Below are 13,861 nucleotides of genomic sequence, written 5' to 3'. Positions count from 1 at the left end.
ATGCCCAGGGGTGGGATTACTGGATCATATGGTAATTCTATTTTCAGTTTTCTGAGGAACCTCCATACTGTTTTCCAGAGTGGCTGCACCAACTTACATTCCCACCAACAGTGTAGGAGGCTTCCCTTTTCTCCATACCCTCTTTAGCATTTGCTGTCTGTAGACTTTTTAATGATGGTCATTCTGACCAGTGTGAGGTGGTACCTCATTGTAGTTTGACTTGCATTTCTCTAACAATTAGTGATGTGGAGCATCTTTTCATGTGTCTGCTGGCCATCAGTATGTCTTCTTTGGAGAAGACTCTATTTAGGTCTTCTGCCCATTTTTTGATTGGGTTGTTTGTTTGTTTTTTATTATTGAGTTGTATAAGCTGGTTGTATATTTTGGAAATTAAGCCCTTGTTGGTCGCATTGTTTGCAAATATTTTCTCCCATTCCATTGGTTGTTTTGTTATGGTTTCCTTTGCTGTGCAAAATCTTGTAAGTCTGATTAGGCCCCATTTGTTTGTCTTTATTTTCATTTCTATTGCCTTGGGAGACTGACCTAAGAAACCATTGGTATGGTTTATATCAGAGAATGTTTTGCCTATAATCTCTTCCAAGAGTTTTATCAAGTCATATGTTGTGTTTAAGCCTTTAATCTATTTTGGGTTTATTTTTTTGTATGGTGTAAGGGTGTGTACTAACTTGACTGATTTATACGTGGCTGTCCAGTTTTCCAAACACCACTTACTGAAGAGACTTTTTCCCATTGTATATTCTTGCCTCATCTGTGGAAGTTTAATTGACTATAGATATGTGAGTTTATTTCTCGGCTGTCTATTCTGTTCCACTGATTTGTATGTCTGTTTTTGTGCCAATATCATGCTGTTTTAATTGCTGTAGTTTTGTAGTATTGTCTAAAGTCTTGGAGGGTTATGCCTCTTGCTTTCTTTTTTTTCTTCAGAATCATTTTGGCAATTCTGGGTCTTTTATGGTTCCATTTAATTTGAGGATTGTTTGTTCTAGTTCTGTGAAAAATATCATGGTAACTTGAAAGAGATTACATTAAATCTGTAGGTTGCCTTCGATAGTATGACCACTTTAACAACATAAATTCTCCCAATCCAACAGCATGGGATAGCTGTCCATTGATTGTTTAAAAAAATATCTTTTAAACTCATACCTAAATAAATATATAAAATATTTAGGAATAAACCTGACAAAACAGGTAAAACATTTATATGCTAAGAACTATAAAATATAATAAAGGAAATTAAAGGTGATTCAAAGAAATGTTTTTGTTCAATTTTTATTTCAACTGACTTTGTCCTATATGATATAGGAAATTTCCTCTTCTCACAATTTGAAAGCTTCAGTATACTCTAAACTCTTGTATACTTTTCACACATATTCATCATTTATTAGCATTTTGCCACATTTGTTTTATTTTCTCATTCTCTCTCGATGTATACATACATCTCTCCCTATATGAATATGCATACACACCACTCTTGTTCTTCAAGGACTATATGGGACTGACTCAAGGTTGCTGCTGCTAAGTCGCTTCAGTCGTGTCCGACTCTGTGCGACCCCATAGACAGCAGCCCACCAGGCTCCCCCGTCCCTGGGATTCTCCAGGCAAGAACACTGGAGTGGGTTGCCATTTCCTTTTCCAATGCGTGAAAGGGAAAAGTGAAAGTGAAGTCGCTCAGTCGTGTCCAACTCTTCGCGACCCCATGGACTGCAGCCCACCAGGCTCCTCCGTCCATGGGATTTTCCAGGCAAGAGTACCGGAGTGGGGTTCCATTGCTTATGTTCAGTCATTCCATGACCTTTGTAATATCCATGGGAAACTGAGGATGGAGAGCCTTAGTGAGGAGGTACCGCCCCCTGCTGGGCAGTCACAGTACTAGTGTGTCGTTGTGCCTCATTTCCCCCAACCCTGCAGGCGCTGGTGTCCCACAGAGATCCTGCTAAGAAGAGAAAGGCCATACACCTTGTCTTGTGAGCAGACCTGGTTTGATTTTAGTTCTACAAGAGGCAGGGACAGGCCAGGTGATTCTGACCCTGTGGACAATGTCATCGGTTTTTTCATTATCGTATCTCCTACCAGTACCCTCCACCCTGTCTTACAAAGTCACCAGGACTGTAGGGTCTTCAGTAAAAAGGTGGCCAAGCGAACATCACAGGTGATCACGGCCAAGAATCACCCATCTCGACGTGTCCCTCAGTGAAGCACAGTCCTTCACAGGCATGACCTTCCCCAAGGTAACCCCTGGGGCAGGAACCTTGTGGGAAGTTTATTTTGGATGCACGTGGCCCGTAAATAAGATTCAAATTCTCATGACTTGATTCTGGTTTTCCTGGGTTCCTTGATTATGGTTTTCAAGAATATATATTTTTAAGAATAAGTTGGGACTTCCCTGGTGGTCTAGTGGCTGAGACTCTGTGCTCCCAATACAGGAGGTCTGGGTTTGATCCCTGGTCAGGAAACTAGATCCCACACGCTACAACTAAAGATCCCACATGTCACAACTAAGACCAACGCAGCCAAATAAATAAAAATAAATATTAAAAAATTAAAAAAAAGAATAAGTTGCAAACACTAGATACATAAAATATAGCTAGCATAAACATACTTTTGCTGCACTGTTCTACTCTGGGGTAGGTCATTTGAGGAAACAAAGGGGCTTCCCAGGTGACTCTAGTGGTAAAGAACCTGCCTGGTAAAGACGTGAGAGACACGGATTTGATCCCTGGGTTGGGAAGATCCCCTGGAGGAGGGCATGACAGCCCACTACAGTATTCCTGCCTGGAGAATCCCATGGACAGAGGAGCCTGGCAGCCTACATAGTCCATAAGTTGCAAAGAGTTGGACACGAGTGAGGCAACAGCACGCATACAGGAGGAAACGAAGCCAAGGTAATAATGAAGGAAAAGAAAAGGCAGAAGAATGATACGTGCAGAGTAGGAAGACTGAGACCTGGAGGGAAAGAAAGAAACAGGAAAGAGACTCACACACACACACACACACACACACCACCCCACTCCCCCTAGTAAGAAAGAGATGCCTGTTGGGTAGCATTATGGAAAGCTCTAAAAAAAGAGTTTAAAATTGTTGCATTTTTGACTGCTGGCATAGTTAATCTCTCTCTTTATAAATATGTGTGTATGTATGTATATGCATATATAGCTAATCTAATTTATCCACATAAATATAGCAAATTTGATGTTAGTCTTGTTGAACAAATGAGTTCCAGGCATCGACGTGTGGGACTCATTGCTTTAAGGTAGGCCACTGCTAGTACACAAGTGCATTTTTTGCAGGACGACAAATAGCTTTCTTTCAAGTCTCTAGAACAAGCACAGTCCCACACTCTCCTTAATTTCAGATTTCTTTGTAAAAATGACAGCCAAGGAAAGCTAAGCCACAGTGTTACAGAGAAGTTAGTAAAGAGAAAGACATGTTTTCCTAAGACTACTTACAAGGACCAGTTAACCAGGTTCCCCACGATGAGTAATACCATCCTGTCCTGGAAAGAAGGAGAGAAACCAGTGAGTGAAAGGCTGCGTGCACTACTTCTTACCATACATCAATTATGAGAAAACTGCTTTAGTGAAAACAGTTTTTCTATCGATATAGGAGAGCTGTGCCTATGAATGAACACTAATCCTCTGAAGGACTAAATGGCAAAGCCTCCAACTACAAGCAGACATGACCTCCTCCCTGTAAATGAATGCCTGGTAAGTAAAGCAGTCTTGCTGTTTCCTTCCTGTTTTTAAAGGAGCTGGGCACCTTCGATTCTTTCCCTGGGTTGTGGTGACTGGTGGGACCTAAGGCAGCACTTGAGACACAACTGGGATTTGTTTCATTACTCTGGCTCCAAGGAGGTCCCGCAGCTCCCAGTCTCCTGGTCTCTAGACACACATTTTGCATATGTTATTGACCGGAAACGTAGAAATACATTTTAGAGAGTGATACAATTGACATCACTGTGAGAAGCTGTTAGCACCTAAAATTGACCAAGAACTCATAATATAATTCACGGTTGTCGTTATCATTCACACTTTGCCCCGTTTGGTTTTTGTTCCAATCTTGTGTATATTATAGGGCTGCCCTCATAGCCCAGTAGGTAAAGAATCCGCCTGCAATGCAGGAGACCCCAGTTCAATTCCTGGGTTGGGAAGATCCGCTGGAGAAGGAACAGACTATCCACTCCAGTTTTCTTGGGCTTCCTTTGTGGCTCAGCTGGTAAAGAATCTGCCAGCTATGTGGGAGACCTGGGTTTGATCCCTGGTTGGGAAGATTCCCTGGAGAAGGGAAAGGCTACCCACTCTAGTATTCTGGCCTGGAGAATTCCATGGACTGTATAGTCCATGGGGTTGCAAAGAGTCGGACATGACTGAGAGACTTTCACTTCACTATGTATATTATAAACTCAAGTGTATTACTATAAATTTTTTAAAATGATGTATCATGAACTTTTGAGTGAAGAAGAATTTTTTGGTGCAAATACTTTGCACCAAATACTTTCTCTGATTGTCTGAGCGATATATATATACTAGTGTCTGAGAAGATCATAGTACTTCAGAATATGGATCCAGATGATGTGATAATCACATCACAAGTTCATGATACATCATTTTAAAAAATTCATAGTAATACAGTTGAGTTTATAATTTTATATATTCTTTATATAAAAATCCTTCTGATTATAAACTATCAGCAGGAATTCAGTGAACACCTATGTGCCAGGCCCAAAGGGGATCACGGGTTCTGACCACAGGCCTGGGTAAAGGCTGGGACAGTGGCTCAGAGGAGGGATGCAAGTTCTCTGGGGTCCCTGGCCAGCGAGCCAAGGCAGCTGAGACCAGCACCCTGATCCCTCTGCTCACTGTAGTAGCATGTAATGTATTGAAAACTATAAGGCAGAATATTTAACAGTGTATTTTTACCCAGAACCAATAACTATAAATTTGAAAAAAGCATTCCTACTCACTGTCAGAATCAAACAGTACACAAAAAGCAAACAAATGGAAACTCTAAAAAGTATAAGTTCCTGATGAAAGTGATTGGAATGACCGTATGACCCAGATGGCCTGGGACGGTCCAGGTGCCATCATTAATACTGCCTTCTATTCACAAATGAAATAATCATACTTCTTTGGATGATGCTTTTATAGGGACACTCTGTCTTGACCCTCCCTCCCTAGCAATCATCACTGTTTGACAGTTTTATATATTTTTTTTCTTTATAGATTAGCAATTTTTATGTAAAAAGGGTACCATTCCATCTTGTCTTTTAAGAGTGAGAAGAAAAGGAAGCAAGATGCCTCTTCCCTCACTAACTGGACCTCAGCCACCCTAGGCCATCTGGCCCCCTTGGTCTGAGGAGCCTTGAGTGACTGCCCGCCGCCCTGTTGTCTGGGAGAGGGCCAAGGGACACAGGGACATGCACGTACCATATACAGAGGCCGGCTGCGCTGCTGGATGCAGTCCGTGTAGAACACCACAGCGGCCCGCCGGAAAATTCCCCAATCTGCTGATGACACAATTGCATGGTGAGAAGGCTTAGTCACTGGTAATACAGAACACTCCACTGTGGCCAGAGCTTTTGTGGCCAGGATGAAGATGTCCTCACCTCATAAAAGCCATGCTTTGCACCTAATAGGTCAGTAATAAATACTTGCTTTAAGAAATGCACCACCACCCCCACAGCCACCAGGGATTTCATGACAGGTGTGCCTCATCCGTGCGACATCCCACAGAAAGGCAAGCAAGATGGACACGGGACAAGCACTCACAGATCACTCGGGCAGCTGGCCAACCCGCCTACGGTCTCCTGTGGCTAAGTTTCCCTCTGTTGATGGTTTACTCTAGTGCTGTTTTCTTTACAGCAGAGATGTGATGGGGCCTCTCAAAAGTCACCTTAAAACATCTGCTCTCTCTAGACCATGGGAAATCGTAGCTTGTGAAAATTCAAATTTGTATTTCTCAGTGTGGTTAAAAGTCAGTAAAAATTAAACCAGGGGATACTGGGGACTATTGAGCATGTCCAGAAAGGCTGAATGTGGATTGAAACAATAGTCAAAGGAACATAGATGGGAGAGAGAGAGGGGGGAGCTTTTTTTTATTTAACGCAATCCTTCAAAAGGATGGTATGAAATACAGTGAGTGTGCATGTCACAATTGTTATATAAACAGGACCAGAGCCCCAGGTGGGGCCGTCCTGTGAGCCATCTGCATGTAGATGTCACAGGCAAGGCTGGAGTCTGCCTGAAGTGAACATTTCAGTGAAGGTGGACCCCAGGTCTGTTGTGACTGCTGCTACTCTTCAAGGCCAACCCTGGGTTCGGCTGAAGCAACTGGACTAGATACAGTCTGGGGGCATGGTGGTAGGGTAGGGGGATGTGCATGCACTAGCCCAGAGGAGGTGGGCTGGTTGGGGTGCATACCTGTCTCTGAGTCTCTCTCTGCACCCTCTTCCTACCAAATCCTGCCCAATTTGGAAGGCATGTTTAGAAAGCAGACTTGGCAGGTCAGCCAGGCAGGTTGTTTTGTTAAGAAAACAAGCTAGAAAACCCCGGGAAGGATAGCTGAACATTACCTGTGTCAGACACATCTGAATCAGTGGGAAGCAGAGAAATGAGAAAAACAAAAAAAGATTTGTAAGAAGAAAGCCAAACAGGTAAACTACTGATTGTTTTATTTTCCTCTAGAAATGGATGACTTTAGTTTTCTGATTACAAAAGAAATGTTTTCTCATAAAGAACACAGATTGCTGCTGCCTGTCTCACACGTTCAGAGCATGAGTCAGACTTTTCTCTCCCTGTGTCCTTTTGTGCAGACTGAACTGAACTGAACTGCAGCTTATAACCCTTCCTCTCTCTGTGGTCCTTTTGGGGAGGCAAGGGACACAACGGTGATTTGGGCAAGTAGCTCTGTTGTTTTCTGTCTGGGTTTCCCTGGTGGCTCAGATGGTAAAGAATCTGCCTGCAATGCAGGACACCCGGTTTTGATCCCTGGGTCAGGAAGATCTCTGGGAGAAAGGAATGGCAGTCCACTCCAGTATTCTTGCCTGGGAAATCTAATGGACAGGGGAGCCTGGTGGGCTATAGTCCATGGGGTTGCAAAAAGTCGGACATGATTGAGTGACTAACAACACTATGCAATGCTCTGCCTCCTTGCTGCCACTGTTCCTGTGTCCACATTTATTTTCAGGTGAGGCTTAAGGGCCACAGGGAAGGGAGTCTGTGATTTGAGAAAGCAAAGGCAGTTGTCTGACCACTCTCCACTAACCCAACTTCCTGCCTCTGGACTTAATGTAGATGCAGTTGTCAAATGAAGTACCGAATTTTCCTTTTGACTCTGGTAAATCTGTAACCACTTGGGGGAAGACTCCCTAGGTACAGGAATTTAAAATCTTCAGATAAGCTATGTGAGGACTATCTTCCCTTTGCTTCTCCAGACCCACCTGCCATGTCTCTGTCCCTACCATGCCTGGGGAGGCTGACCATAGGGACCATGCAGTGGGTCCCCTTAATTCTGTTGGGTTTGGACAGTGAGAAGCCCCAGCAGGAGACTGCAGGGACAGAGAAAGGACAGTCAGCTCAGAGCACCATCTGCCTGGTGCCCGCCCTGTGAGGCTGCCTGTCAACCAAAGGACATTGATCCTTTCCTGCTGACTTGCTCTCCATGATGCCCTCCTTCCACATCTTGGTAACCACTTCCTCCATGTCTTTTTGGGCTTGTGGATAGTAAGCTTCTCTGCTCCTAACCCCAGGTTACTTTCATTCTTCTCTACCCCACTCCTATCCTATGGAGAATCCCTTTGTGAATAAATCATTTGTCTTTGGGCATGGCATCTTTTTCCTGTTGGGACCCTAGCAAACTATTTTATGGTTATAACAGACTACACTAAATTCCTCCTTTTTAGAAAGGTATGGGGCAAAGGTGATATAAATATATTAAAAGCCCCTCTATCTATTAATGGTCATGACCATTACATGTATCTATATTCAGTTTTATTTTTCCGACCTGGAAAACCCAGAAAAATAGTGCTTAAATTATTTTCCTTTTGAGAGTTTAGTTTGTACAGTTTCATCCACTTCTGAGTATGGAGGATGGGACATGAACAGACAGCTGGACCAGATGTCCTACACAACTAGCTCATGACGCTTGCACTGGAGGAGTTGGAGGCACCCTGGCTATGTTAACACCAAGTGTTAATCTACTGAGCATGCCAAAAGGGAAAATTAAATTGCTAAAATGATAGATTGTTTTATTTTGTTGTCTAATCTTAAAGCTGGGCTTCTCTGGTGGCTCAGATGGTAAAGAATCTGCCTGCAATGCGGGAGACTGGGTTCGATCCCTGGGTTGGGAAGATCCCCTGGAGGAGGGCATGGCAATTCACTCCAGTATTCTTGCCTGGAGAATCCCCATGGACAGAGAAGCCTGGCAGGCTACAGTCCATGGGGTCGCAAAGAGTCAGACACGACTGAGCGACTAAGTACACAACAGTTTTAAAGCCAATTGTTATATAGAATTGCTCTTAGATGTGGGCAACAGGGGTGCCATATTTGAAAGGCCCTCATTCCCCAGTGAGTGAGGAGTCTGCAGAGCAAGGGGATTGCTCCTCCCAGGCCACATTCTGAATTCCTGGACCCAAGAATTCCCTGCCCTAATGGCCTTGAGTTTGCTCTCAGAACCTGCATAAACTTTTCCCCTGGTTTATTTTCCTGAGGGCAGTATGCACTTCTACAGGCAAGGAATGGCCAATTGGATGTTGGACAAGTGTGTCCATATGCATACCTGTGAGACCCCTTAAGATGCCGGACAGAGCCAGCAGTGGGAAGAAAAGAGTGGCAGGGGCTGGAGACCAGCTCTCCTGTACAGCTGTGTTCTGTTCTGTGTTCTAGGGTATTCTCCCATGCACCTGAGAATTTTAAATTTGAGCTTGTACCTTTTAGGTTGTAATAAAGGTGCATTTATCAGTTGTTGGTCTGCTTTCTTTCTTCCCCGTATATAACAGTGTTTTTAGTTTTCTTTATAACATAAACATTTTCATATGTATGGTGTATAGGCTTTTATTTACAGTCTTGCCTTGGCTCTGGAAATATTAGGGATGAGGCTCTATGTTTATATATGTTGGTTTTTCTTGAAATATACAAATGAATCTTTGGGTCTGACTTCCAAGACCTTAAAATGATGGGTGAAATTTAGATGCTCTAATATGACTTGTTTCCATGTATGCTGAATGACCAAGAGTAGCTCAGAAGCTGATTTCCACAGGGCACTAGGCGTTCTAACATGATCTATTCACAATGTCAGAGAACGTTAGGCAGGTATCCTGCCTCTGAGATTGGCAAGTTGATCTCTGAGAGTTCCAATCCCAGAATTTGAAAAGCATATATAAGTTCTTGATAGCCACTTAGCATGGTTAGAGAAATATTCTTTTTAAATACTACAGACTGAGAAATACTCTTTTCGGTGGAATTAGTGGTATGACAATCATACTGTTCTGCAAACGCACTTTCAACGCCTGGTGAATTGTAAAGCTTTTGAGACTTGGGAGTTAGAAGGATGCCTCAGCTCTGAGCTAGCTTAGTTTCTCAGTTGAAAACAGAACTAGTGATAATAAGTTGCTGAAATTTTATACAGGAGAGGAAGCTCTTAGAGAAAATATATGCTAATAAACACAATTCAGAGCACGTGTTCATGGTGACCAGTAACACTCCCATTTAGGATAAGCAGGACAATTATTTCTTGGGGGGGCATTAAATGGCATGTTTAGTATAGGGGAACAGGTGACTCACCTATCTTGAAACGACCCATGTAGTAGATCTGGGTGCTGAGGGCCAGAGAAGCCAGAATATGGATTGCAGAGAAGATGACCCAGAACCACACGTCATTCTTCCCAAACACCTGGAAGTAAAGATGGAAGTTACCATCATCTATTCTTTTCCCCAAAGAACTCACTAAAGTTGTTCCTTCTCTTGTGCATGCATACGTTGTCAAAAACCGAGCCATGTGTCTGTTTTGGATTTCCCCGTCCTCTGAGCTCTTAGGGATCTTACTACAGTCAGAGAAGGAGGAAGAATGGCTACCTGGCTGCGTGAAAAAGAAAGAAATGGAAAAGGGCAGCAGTGGGTAAGGCAGCTGAACAGCAGTCGAAGAGGCAGGCGGCCTACAGTTGGAGGCTGATGCTCTCCAAAGAACAGAAGGCAACTGACACTTGTCCACACGTGTTGGGGAAGTGGCTTCTGTTCCTTCAGGCCAGTCTCTGTCCCATTAGGGCCTATGTGTGTCTATTCCAGTTTTACCTGAGTCTGGTCCCAGCTGTATATTAACACTGTCCAGAGTCAGTTATACAGGGATCTGTTACATTATCAAAAATTCTAGATAAATAACTAAAATGCCATGAATGGGCCAATGATGAGAGTGTGTCATGGGACAAGGATTATGGTTAATTAATTAAACCTGTACACCTGAGGTCCAAAAAAAAAAACCAAACATTAAAAAGCCTCCCAAGAGGGCTGCTGGCCGTGGGGAGGGACACACCACTCCGAGGACGGTGAGTGTGATGACCAGGGCAAAGGAGGCGTAGGCGGCGTAGGCGCTGGCGTTGATGTCCGGGTGGCGGGTCTGGTAGAGCTTCAGCATGCAGAGGCCGGCGATCATGTACATGAAGGAGGTGTCTGCGGAGGAGCCGAGACAGTCAGGATCCAGTAGGCGGCAGATTGATCTTCAGAGAACCCTGCCCTCCCGGCCTTGGAGTATTTGCTGCCCTCAGCCCGTGTGCTGACCTCCAGTGTACTAGCCTCCCCAGACACATTCGAGGCAAGCCCTACACACTCCACTTCTCACCCCCTCCAAGAGGGGCGCTCCTAGCTCACAGAAGAAAAGTATCAGATGATATGATGAATAACTGACTCGCAGGGGTGAATGTGTATAAACGCCCCTGTGCAACCATAAAAGAACCCCTAACAGTGACAGGATAGTGTGACAATAAAGAAAGTCCCAGATGGATGCAGGAGGTCCTTCTCAGTGTCCTGAAACATAACCACATTGATTACTGCCCATGTACACAGCTTTCTAGCCTAGGGACAGGAGACACCTAGAAATTACACATGGCTTAGCTGTATGAGGGTTGTGGTTGTTTAGTTGCTAAGTCACATCCAGCTTTTTTGTGACCCCATAGACTGTAGCCTACCAGGCTCCTCTGTCTATGGATTTCCCAGGCAAGAATATTGGAGTGGTTGCCATTTCCTTCTCTAGCGGATCTTCCCCACCCAGGGATCAAACCCACGTCTCCTGCATTGCAGGCGGAATCTTTACCATCTGAGCCACCAGGGAAGCCCCAGGAGGGTTAGGGAACTGCAAATTAAAACAACAATGTAATGTCTCATGTTACTAAAAAATGTGGCAAACTGTAAGTATCTAACAATAACACAAATTAGTGATAAGGGGAAAGTGGGAACTCTCACTCAGCTAGTGGGAGTGCAAACTGATACTCTGAGGAGAAACTTGGTGCTTTTTTTGGTAAAATGGAAGATACATAAAGCAGGTGATCCCCAAATTCTAATTCTAGGTGTTCCAGGGAACGTTTCTCACATGTTCACAAAGATATATATATGAAGATATTCATTGCAAAATTGTCTGTACCTGACCTGCCTCTTGAGAAATCTGTATGCAGGTCAGGAAGCAACAGTTAGAACTGGACATGGACCAACAGACTGGTTCCAAATAGGAAAAGGAGTACGTCAAGGCTGTCTATTGTCACCCTGCTTCTTTAGCTTATATGCAGAGTACATCATGAGAAACGCTGGGCTGGATGAAGCACAAGTTGGAATCAAGATTGCCAGGAGAAATATCAATAACTTCAGATATGCAGATGACACCACCCTTATGGTAGAAAGTGAAGAAGAACTAAAGAGCCTCTTGATGAAAGTTCAAGAGGAGAGTGAAAAAGTTGGCCTAAAGCTCAACATTCAGAAAACAAAGATCATGGCATCTGGTCCCATCACTTCACGGCAAAAAGATGGAGAAACAGTGGAAACAGTGGCTGACTTTATTTTCTTGGGCTCCAAAATCACTGCAGATGGTGACTGCAGCCATGAAATTAAAAGACGCTTGCTCCTTGGAAAAAAAGTTATGACCAACCTAGATAGCATATTCAAAAGCAGAGACATTACTTTGCCAACAAAGGTCTGTCTAGTCAAGGCTATGGTTTTTCCAGTAGTCAGGTATGGATGTGAGAGTTGGACTATAAAAAAGGCCGAGCACCAAAGAATTGATGCTTTTGAACTGTGGTGTTGGAGAAGACTCTTGAGAATCTCTTGGACTGCAAGAAGATCCAACCAGTCCATACTAAAGGAAATTAATCCTGAGTGTTCATTAGAAGGACTGATGTTGAAGCTAAAACTCCTATACTTTGGCCACCTGGTGCGAAGAGCTGACTCATTTGAAAAGACCCTGATGCTAGGAAAGATTGAAGGTGGGAGGAGAAGGCCCAACAGAGGATGAGATGGTTGGATGGCATCACCAACTCAATGGGCATGAGTTTGAGTAAACTCTGGGAGTTGGTGATGGATAGGGAGGCCTGGCGTGCTGCAGTCCATGGGGTCCCAAAGAGTCAGACACAACTGGGCGACTGAACTGAAGTGAACTGAGCAAAATATTGGCAACCTTGAAGTGCTGTACAACAGAGAAATTGATAAATGTAGTATATTTTTATTACATAGTGACAGTTTTCAAAAATGAATGAACTGGATATCCTTGATTCATTACCAATAATTCTTGAAAACTTTGTTGAATGAAAAAAGGATGTAGAACACAGTGTGATAAATTAGTATTAATTTGTTATTCAAATTAAAATGAAGAACTATTCAAATGAAGAAAAATTATAAAAACGAACTAGAAGGATAATATAAAATTGATCATAGTTGTTGCTTCTGAGGAAGGAGAGAGTGGACAAGTTTGGAAAGCAGTTTGAAATAGTACCTCAACTTTACACATGTTGTATTTCTTTAACAAAGTAGATTAAGGCAAATATTTTAAAGTGTTGGCATTTTTTTCCTTCTGAGTGGTGAATGGTATTGTTCTCTATAGATTTCCTCTATTAAAAATGTCTTCTATTTTTAAAAAGTTAAAATATAACAGAGTATCTGTGGTGTTAACAGCTGGAGGCTAGAGCACAAACACAAAATAACTGTTTGCAAAATTCACATCCTCAAGTGTGGAGGATATTGTTAACTGCCTTCTTCCAGCATCAGCTATTCCTGCTCCATCCTAATAGCATGAAGATGCCAACTCAAATATCTCAGCTCCATTTCTGCTCAGAAATGCACACCTCACAGCCTGTTTGTTTAGGAAAACTCACAGCACTTCTGGTTTCAGGGAAGCGTCTCCCTTGTCTAAAGGTAACTTCCCCTCCTTTGGCACGGGGATTGGTGTAGCAACCCTGGCCCAAACTAACCCACACACAGAAAGAATCTGAAGTGGACTCAGGGCTGTGTGAGCTATTGAGGAGTGAGGGGCTGTCATCTGGGGAGTCTGGGGAAAAGAACTCTCCTTGATTTCAAATGATGGCTTCCTGGAAGCCAGCTTGCTGCCTCCTCCAGACATCATGGTATGGAGATAGGAAGTAAAGACCCAATGTAGCTATTTTTGTCACCAGGAGGAAATACAGCCTGAGGAGAAGACTAACATGCAGTCTGGGTGCAGCCAAGGTGGGTGGTCACAGAGAAGGGGAAGCAGGGCCACCTCTGGACTTGTGCTGATAAATATACTTGTTATTTAATCCGATTTGAATTGGATTTTTTAAATTACTTTCAACCCAAAGCAAGCAAACTGCTAAGTTAAGCCAAGCTACATTGAG

At 43.4% G+C, this 13,861-nt stretch overlaps 2 protein-coding genes across 4 annotated transcripts in view; one reads left to right on the top strand and one right to left on the bottom strand.

The window, feature by feature from the left end:
- Nucleotides 1-13,861, bottom strand: part of SIDT1 (SID1 transmembrane family member 1) — a 113,958-nt gene that overhangs the window by 15,968 nt on the left and 84,129 nt on the right. For 2 of the 3 annotated variants that reach the window (XR_011463995.1, XM_070369472.1), the window contains exons 18-21: nucleotides 10,543-10,679; nucleotides 9,798-9,906; nucleotides 5,445-5,524; nucleotides 3,468-3,514 (exon numbers count right to left, since the gene is read on the bottom strand). Coding sequence is in view for 2 of the 3 variants with exons in the window: in XM_070369472.1 (XP_070225573.1) it covers nucleotides 3,468-3,514; nucleotides 5,445-5,524; nucleotides 9,798-9,906; nucleotides 10,543-10,679 (373 nt within the window). In the remaining variant the exon portion in view is untranslated. The remainder of the gene's footprint in view (nucleotides 1-3,467; nucleotides 3,515-5,444; nucleotides 5,525-9,797; nucleotides 9,907-10,542; nucleotides 10,680-13,861) is intronic. The other variant, XM_070369482.1, reaches the window with a different exon arrangement.
- USF3 (upstream transcription factor family member 3) overlaps nucleotides 1-13,861 on the top strand; it is a 103,091-nt gene that overhangs the window by 70,494 nt on the left and 18,736 nt on the right. Inside the window, exon 7 of the mRNA XM_070369464.1 lies at nucleotides 3,625-3,725. Coding sequence (XP_070225565.1) covers nucleotides 3,625-3,641 — 17 coding nt within the window. The 3' untranslated portion in view covers nucleotides 3,642-3,725. The remainder of the gene's footprint in view (nucleotides 1-3,624; nucleotides 3,726-13,861) is intronic.

Source organism: Bos mutus, chromosome 1, assembly GCF_027580195.1.
Source record: "Bos mutus isolate GX-2022 chromosome 1, NWIPB_WYAK_1.1, whole genome shotgun sequence".
In the NCBI taxonomy this organism is placed as follows: Eukaryota; Metazoa; Chordata; class Mammalia; order Artiodactyla; family Bovidae; genus Bos; species Bos mutus.
The sequence above is the reverse complement of the archived record's forward strand: the minus strand, read 5'-3'. Positions and strand labels throughout refer to the sequence as shown.